Source organism: Bos taurus, chromosome 23 (genome assembly GCF_002263795.3).
Source record: "Bos taurus isolate L1 Dominette 01449 registration number 42190680 breed Hereford chromosome 23, ARS-UCD2.0, whole genome shotgun sequence".
NCBI lineage: Eukaryota > Metazoa > Chordata > Mammalia > Artiodactyla > Bovidae > Bos > Bos taurus.
The window spans coordinates 24818276-24827320 of NC_037350.1; the positions used below are offsets into that span (position 1 = coordinate 24818276).

A 9045-nucleotide genomic window follows, 5' to 3' on the forward strand; every position below is an offset into this window, starting at 1 on the left:
TGGACTCCTAAGTAGTCCAAAGTATGATGTAATATTTTATAGTACTTTCATGGTACAGATATTATACTCAAGAAACAGAACTTTTGATTCCAATCCTATTACAATCTAAATCTAATTAAACTCTATATAAAGCAGTTGGGGGAGGTATTATGAAGAATCTATAAATGTATCCAAAATTATTAAATTCCATTTCCGTTTTCAAAGATTGCATTAAAATCAATCATAAGGTACAAAATATGTAAGTTACTAATTGTAACCCGTCTGTGTGTTCTTTAGCTCAAATCTTGCTGATATTTTAATGTGCAGGGTTTGTCTTTTCAAAGTACCGTTCAGCTACTGCTCATTTTTCATTATTGACTCTTTTGTCTAAGACATAGAGAGACAGGAAAACATCTCCCACCCACTCTTATTTATGAGGAGAATGACCTTGAGTAGTTAAATGTCTTGGGCATGGCCACATAGCTCATTGTGTAGAGCAAATATTAACAGCCAGACTTCCCAACTTACAAACCATGATTTTTTTTTTCCCCCTTCAACCTGGCAGACCAGAATGAAATTGGTGCTGTATGTCTGGGCCTAAAGAACTGTTTGTTCGGTAAATCATGATCAAGGGTATGATTATTTTATATGCTGCAAACCGTTTTAGCCTGAGAACTTGCACACCACAAAGTCCCTGCCCTTAAAGGGACTGGCTGTTGGTGGGGAAGTGAATGCATCACCAGGGGTCAGGGGCTGGGAGAGAAGTGTGATGGGGAGGCAAGGCCAGGGTAGGTGGGAGCTAGGGCACCTTGGGGGTGGAGGTGGGGAGTCAGGAGGGGCCTTAGGGAAAGCTGGGTGTGTGTGTGCCTGCACCAGCGCCACGGCGTCAAGATGCGGTTTCTTCCAAAGAGTGCTCTCAGGCTTTACAGCTGGCACCCCTTTTAAAATATTTGTATTTATTTGGCTGCACTGAGTCTTAGTTGCGGCATGTGAGATTTCGTTCCCCAACCAGGGATTGAATCCAGGCCCCCTGCCCTGGGAGCGCAGAGCCCAAGCCACTAGACCAACCAGGGAAGTCCCTACAGCTGGCCCTTGGATGCCTATTTCTGGAAGCAGTGCCCACTCTGTCTTGGTGAAGTTAAGCCTGTCTAAGGGGGTAGTAGGGTGCTTTCCTGATGGCTCAGCAGGTAAAGAATCTACCTGCAATACAGGAGATGCAGCAGATGTGGGTTCGATTCCTGGGTCGGGAAGATACCCCGGAGGAGAAAATGGCAACCCACTCCAGTATTCTTGCCTGGAGAATGTCCACGGACAGAGGAGCCTGGCGGGCTACAGTCCATGGGGTTGCAAAGAGTCAGACACGACTGGGCGACTAAGCACACAGCACTTAGTGGGCAATGCGGGTGGAGCATAGCAAGCAGCTTCTTCCGGGATTCCTTCTCCCACAGCTCATACCCCCAGTGACTCACCTCTTTTTTTTTTTCAACAGTAAAACCAAACTGATAACTTTCATTTCATCTCCCTCTGTGCTTCACCAGACATGGTAGAAACCTGTGTGTAAAGAATAGAGCCCTTTAGCTCCCCAAGGCCCCCGCGAGCGTTGCTTTCCCATTAGAGCTTCTCAGCCAACGCAGATCTTAGCTTCGGTGCCGTCCCGTTCCAGGCCGAGCCCTGCAGTGGATCCATCGATCCCAGGGCCAGTGCACCCCACCCATGCCCCACCTCCCCTGCTGTGCTCAGTCACCAACTGCCACAGAGGTCAGCTGGAGGCGAGGCTGTACCGAACTTAAAACTCCGGGCTCTTGGATCCCTCTGCTGGCTGATAGCGGAAGCACTGCTTAGCTTTTCCTCTTTCTGTTTTCTTGTTTTTAAATGAATTAAGGTATTCAAATGATACCTTTTTGTTTTTTCCGTTTCCCGCTTCCCCTCTTTCTGTCTTTCTGACTGACTCTTAGTTTCTCTTGGTGTCTTTAATTCCTCTATGGGCACAGTTCACAGCCGGATCCTGGTGGGGGATCCATGGTGGGTGCTGGCTAAACAGATGTCTCAGGACCCGGTATAGAGCAGGCCTTGGGCCCTCTGCTCATCAATGCCCCCTGCCTCTCGCACCAACCACCAACCATGTCATAATAATGGCAACATTTTGCCAGTTGAGGATTTGGGAGCAAGCCCCGTGTTGAACGCTTTACAGGCATTACATCATAAAGTCCTATGTCATTAGCTCTGCTTCCCAGATGACAAAGCCCAGGCTGGCGCTGCAGGCATGTCAACGGGATCCAGATCTCTGGAGCCAGCGTCATCCTTCCAGCCACACAAGGGCCCCCTCCTCGGGAGCCTGGGCTTTGACCCTGCTCTCTGCCTGGACATCTTGTACCCCCACTGCTGCTGCTGCTGCTGCTAAGTCGCTTCAGTCGTGTCCGACTCTGTGCGACCCCATAGACGGCAGCCTACCAGGCTCCGCCGTCCCTGGGATTCTCCAGGCAAGAACACTGGAGTGGGTTGCCATTTCCTCCTCCAACGCATGAAAGTGAAAAGTGAAAGTGAAGTCGTTCAGTTGTGTCCGACTCTCAGCGACCCCATGGACTGCAGCCTACCAGGCTCCTCTGTCCATGGGATTTTCCAGGCAAGAGTACTGGAGTGGGGTGCCACTGCCTTCTCCGACACCCCAACCCAAACCCACTTCCCCATTGTCTCTTGGGAATTCTGACTTTTCCTTAAAAGTTAGTTCAGGGGTCACTTGGAAAAGCCCGCTCACCCACCCCTTCCACCTTCTGCTTTGGTTGTTTACAGAGACCTCGTGGTCTGTGGGCAACAAGTATATCTCTCTTATTCGAATTGTTTGGATGTGTGTTCTCTGTTCTATTCATGTATCGCTTATGGGTGGCCCCTGTACTGTCCTTAAATAAATATATTTTATCAATTGTTAAAACACAAGAAACAGTGAACTGCCCTCGCCTCTCGTGGGGCACTCATCCCAGGTTTCTGTCATGATTTACCTGTGTATCTGTCCATCCTGTAGAGTCTGACCTCCTCCAAGGCAGGGAGCAGATCTAATCAGTCTCCATACCCCAGCACAGAGCCCAGCTCCCAGTTATAACATAGCAGCAGGATTTGACATTCAAGCACCCAGATGGGCCAGGCAGAGTGCTCCTCACTTTATTTAGAGTCTCTCATTTAACCATCAAAACATCGCACCCAATATGGACAATGATCACCCCATTTTACAGATGAAGAGACTGAAGCTTGGCAAGGTCTGTGACTGGCCCAAAGTCGCCCAGGGAGCAGCCACCCAAACGCTTAACTCCAAGTCTCCCTAGACTTTTTTTTTTTTTACATTTTATTAATTTTCATGCCCTACATTTTTGACCCTATGAGGTATTTTTTTCCCTTTTAATATTGATTAAGAAGTGTGTATGGGAAGATGACATTTTCTTGGCTAAAATCTGCAGTGCCCTGAGAAACACTGCTGTATCCTTTGCTAAAGGACTCTAAAGAAAGGGAGGACATTTGAATCAATCAGGTTTTGAATTTTTCTGAAGAAAAGAGTTTGAGGAATAAGAAGGTATCTGTAGATAGACTGAAAATCTATTGCTTTATTCAGTAACTTTATCTGAAATTTTGCAGCTCTTTTATGAAATAATCACCGTGCTCATCTGGTTCATGTTATCACCTAAAAATTCCAAGTGCAAGTTAAATTTTTGAAGCCTGAAACTTATTGGATAGAGATTTGGGTACTCAGGAAAGGCGAGTCCAAAACTACTTGCTTTCCAGAGCATAATTTAAACACACACACACAATCTTTGCAATTAGATTTCATGTTAAATTTAGGCCACATGTTAATTTTGTTCAACTCTTAAGATTTCCCAGAATATTCCTTGGTCTTTACCACCCTATGGATGACCTTGAATTTCAAGTTACTATTGCTTATCTCAGATTTTCAAGTTCTCAGTGAAATTAGTGGGTAATTTAAGATTAGTGCTCAAGAAATGTAGACTCTCATTCATCATATCAACATTGATCATTTTTGTATTTCAGTAAAATACTTTGTACTTTTAGAGCCTGTCTGATTACATTTTAATATTGTCTTGTTTAAGGGTGTGTGCTCGTTGTGTTCAACTCTTTGTGACCCCAGAGACTGTAGCCCACCAGGCTCCTCTGTCCATGGGATTTTCCAGGCAAGAATACTGGAGTGGATTGCTATTTCTTTCTCCAGGGGATCTTCCCAGCCCAGGGATCGAACCTGCATCTCTTGAGTCTCCTGCATTGGCAGGCAGATTCTTTACCACTGAGCCATCTAGCAAATATCATCTAGCAAAGCTTTAAAGGTACCCTTAGTTACTTGGTAGATGTCATAAAAATAGGGTTGCTAACATTCCCTTTTGGAGAAGGAAATGGCAACCCACTCCAGTGTTCTTGCCTGGAGAATCCCAGGGACGGGGGAGCCTGGTGGGTTGCCATCTCTGGGGTCGCACAGAGTCGGATATGACTGAAGTGACTTAGCAACAACATTCCATTTTACAAGATGCAACTTGGCCTCACACTGTAGAGGGTAGAAGAGATGTCAAAATCAGAATATCAGGACAGTAAGGGACCTTGGTCCAACTCTATTATTCTACATATGAAAAAAGAATGAGGCTCAAAGAAGCTGTCTACAGTCCCCGCCTGCCCAGCTGCACTAGAAAACCTGCCCCTCTCTCACGGCATCTTTGCCCATTTTTACTGTTTCCTGTAGGTAGCATCCCGGGGCAGCCATGACGACCGCCATCCTGGAGCGTCTGAGCACCCTGTCCGTGAGCGGGCAGCATCTGCGACGCCTGCCCAAGATCCTGGAGGATGGGCTGCCCAAGATGCCCGGCACCGTCCCCGAGACCGACGTGCCCCAGCTCTTCCGGGAGCCCTACATCCGCGCCGGGTACCGCCCCACCGGCCATGAGTGGCGCTACTACTTCTTCAGCCTCTTTCAGAAACACAATGAGGTGGTCAACGTCTGGACTCACCTGCTGGCGGCCCTGGCCGTCCTCCTGCGGTTCTGGGCCTTTGTGGAGGCCGAGGGCCTGCCGTGGGCCTCTGCCTACACGCTGCCCCTGCTCGTCTATGTCCTGTCCTCCATCACGTACCTCACCTTCAGCCTCCTGGCCCACCTGCTGCAGTCCAAGTCGGAGCTCTCGCACTACACCTTCTACTTCGTGGACTACGTGGGCGTGAGCGTCTACCAGTACGGCAGCGCCCTGGTCCACTTCTTCTACACCTCCGACCAAGCCTGGTACGAGCACTTCTGGCTCCTCTTCCTGCCCGCCGCCGCCTTCTGTGGCTGGTTATCCTGCGCCGGCTGCTGCTACGCCAAGTACCGCTACCGCCGGCCCTACCCGGTCATGAGGAAGATCTGCCAGGTGGTGCCGTCCGGGCTGGCTTACATCCTGGACATCAGCCCCGTGGTACATCGCGTGGTTCTATGCCACCTGTCTGGCTGCCAGGACCCAGCAGCCTGGTACCACACCCTCCAGATCATCTTCTTCCTGGTCAGTGCCTACTTCTTCTCCTGCCCGGTTCCGGAGAAGTACTTCCCTGGTTCCTGTGACATCGTGGGCCACGGGCACCAGATCTTCCACACCTTTCTGTCTGTCTGCACACTCTCCCAGCTGGAGGCCATCCTCCTGGACTATAAGGGGCGACAGGACATCTACCTGCCACGCCACAGCCCCCTGTCCATCTACCTGGCCTGCCTCTCCTTCTTCCTCGTGGTGGGCTGCAGTGCAGGCACTGCAGCCTTCTTGAGACAAAAAATCAAGGCCAGACTGACCAAGAAAGATTCCTGAGGCTGCCAGGTGGGGCGCGGTGTGGAGGCAGCCTGTCGTGATTTGGGGAGAACTTGAGTCAACAGTAGGAGATGACTTTGTGTTTTTAAGAGTGGGCTTTTAAATGAGTACATATTTCCAAGGGTGGCTATGGCTATGGCATTGGGACGCCAAAGGTTCCAAGAGTTTTGTTATCATTGTCGTGAATGAAAGGTTTATCTTTCATCCTCTGGGCTGTAGCCTTGCGAGACACAGGAAGGGAAGGGACCTCGGCTAAGGTTCGTTGGACACGGAATTAAGAACCATCTTCATGCCTGAAAGTTGAGTAGAAATCTGACTGTGGCCTCCGGGGGCCAGCCCTGGACTAAAGGGAAAATCTAACTGGACTGAAAAAATTACAAGGTGGCTGGACCACACTGTATTGAAATGGGCATTCTTCTGCGATGCTGGTCTTTGGTGATTGGATACTGGATTCGTCTGACTTCTGGTCCCTTCTCTAGCCCGCTTTTCTCAGGATGATGTCTGCCTGGCTGTTTTCTCCAGAGTGCTATTCACTCCCAGCTGTACCTTGCATGGGCATAGCGAGGACGATGAAGCAGTCATGCTTCCGGGAAATGCTTGGATCCAGGCAGACATTCAGGATATTTACTCTCATATAATACTAATGGAAACGGTACTAGAAAATACAGTGCCAAGAGCCATCAGGAGGCCCAGCCAGTAAGCATGGCTACTGTTTGGTGTCATGGGACCCTTCTGTTTTATCCCTGTGCACTGCAGGATTACTTGATATCTACTAGGGCTGCCTTACATGCCAGAAGATCTGGAGCTTTCTTCAGATAATCTTCTCCAGATTTTGACCAGCATGTTCAAAAAGCCCCTGGTAGAGTGAATTGGTTCTAGGGATCTGATTATTTCAAGAGGAACTCAAGGTCCAGCCTCTTAAATAGATGCTGCCCCATGAAGGACCCATGTAACTATCCTAGTTCACGGTCCTTGGGAAAGCATTGTACCTCAGCTTAGAGCAGCTTAAATCAAGCCCCAGAACAGGCATGTGTGTGTACTCATGCAAGGTTGGTCCCCGAAGGCTCCTTTGGGTGAGGCTGGTGAATTGAGCACCCTGTAGGCAGAATGTTCGGCTAGGACATCACTGGCCAGCAGCTTCTGTGGGATGGGGGTTGGGGGTGGGTTCTTACAGTTGATGTGTCCTGGCTTCGCAGCCCCCTGAGGACCGCCTTCTGCAGTGATCCAGGGAAGGGGGCTGCATTGAAACCCTCCCCAAAGACTGCATTTCCTATCAGTATAAGGTCTCTGTTTACTAAAAAGGGAGGTGGCTTTTCACTCCAGTTTGATGAACCTCCTCTCTTCCTAGGTTACTGTCTTCGCATCTTTTTTTTTCCCTTTCTCTTGAGAGATGTGTAGGGTTTGTGCCTTATAAATGAAAATTTACAAACACTTAATACACCGCCATGTGGAATTTCCTGTTTGAGGTTATTGGGATAAGAAAAGAGAATTCATTGCCTTTCAACCGGCGGATGAAAGAAACTCAGAACACTGGAATCGCTTATCCGTCAGAAGACTCTTTCGACCTGTGTTTTTTCGGGGAGAAAAGTTCAACTGAAGCTTTCCTATAATCTTTATATCAAGAAAGCACAGCAGGAATCCCATGGTGGTCCAGTGAATAGGACTCTACACTTCCACTGCAGAGGGTGTGGGTTCAATTCCTGGCTGGGGAACTAAGATCCTATGTGCCGTGGGCAGCCAAAAAAAGAGAAAGCATATGTCTTGTCAGCTATGTTGTTTCCTCCTGGTGGATTCCTCCTGGGAATCCTCAAATATCTGAACTTCTGTGCTACCCGTGTCTTACACGAGCTTCTGGCATCCAGGCCAAATTCCCCGCCAGTAAAGTTAGGGACCCTGAACGGGATTGAACTGATAAACAAAGGAATAGAAAGTTGCATCAACACAGTGCAGGTAGAGGGTCAGTTTAAAATGGAGACAAGAAAGCATCTGAAATGTTCATAATTATGGATTTGGAGACTCTCTTCTTGTAAAAGTTAAAAGAAAAGTGTAAGTCAAGCTCTTGAATGTAACCATGGTGGCCATGGTGGGCAGAGATCTGTAGGCCAAATGCAAGTATTTTTAAAGAGAGACTAGAGGGGTGATTCTCTATGCCATCCACAGACCAATGCCAGTCTGCACACGAAACAGTCTGTGACACATACAGAGCGAGACTAAGTTTTTAGATATGAACATAAAATTCATAACATTTTGATTTTAATTTACCCAAGCATTGGTCCACCAAGTGATTGGAAATTTAAAAAGAAAAAGTATTTTTTCACCAGAGATATTTGAAAAGCATTGAGGTAGGAGACTACTATCTCATTAGAAATTCCAGTATCTCAGGAGAAATACAGAAACGGGAAATGCAGGCGTTTTTCACTATTCAGATTCTTGAGGGTTACACACTCCTTTTAAAACAATTTCATTAAAATGACTGAATCAGTAAGGAAGCGACCTTGTTTGTTTAAAAGGAATAATTAAGTATTTAATAAAGGAGATGGTTCTTCTTACTCTACCAAAGCCAACAGTTGACATCTACTGGAAATTCTGCTATTATCTCTCTCTCTGTCTCTTTTTTTCTTTTTTTTTTTACTAAGAGTTTCAATCTATTAAAATGTAAATGCCTCTAAAAAAACTTAACTATCAGTCAGTTATATCTTGGGAATAAAGTGGATATTGTGTGTACCCCTCTACTCAACGTAAGGAGAGAGGATAGCAAGATGCAACAAATTGGGCAACTATTTGCCTGATTCCCTCTTGCAAACACTTCCTGACCTGTATTTACTAAGAAGCTAATGTTGCTGCTCTTCAAATGTTATGGTTTCATCTCCCACCTCGGCTGAAAGTACCTCACTCAGTAACACTACTCTCAATCCTCCGATGGAAGCTTGAAATAGTAGGCGCTCAAACCACGGAATGGAGGCAGTTCTTTCCTGCCTCTGCTGTCCATCAGTTCCCCAATTGTACCGGGTTGCTTGAAAACATGAGATTCTTCCGTTGCCGTGCTGTAGTTTCAAGTGAGTCCTCCAGATGGCGCTCAAGTCTCATTCAGAGGAGGTACGGCCTTTGTCCCCAAAGCCTCAGCCTAATTGTGTTGGTCCTAGTGTTTCGCTTGATGTCTTGGCAAAGAAAACATAGAACTGTTTTCTGTTTATATAAATCGACTTACACAAATGACCATTAAACATTTTGTAAATGGGTTATTGTACTC

General features: G+C 47.2%; 1 protein-coding gene across 1 annotated transcript; it reads left to right on the forward strand.

Annotated features, from left to right (window-relative positions):
- Positions 1-4711: 4711 nt before the first annotated feature.
- On the forward strand, positions 4712-8349 carry PAQR8 (progestin and adipoQ receptor family member 8; the record flags this gene model as incomplete). The annotated part of the gene is given in 1 exon segment (NM_001101135.2): positions 4712-8349. A coding segment is annotated over 1 exon segment (1065 nt). The 3' UTR covers positions 5796-8349.
- Between the last annotated feature and the right edge of the window lie 696 nt (positions 8350-9045).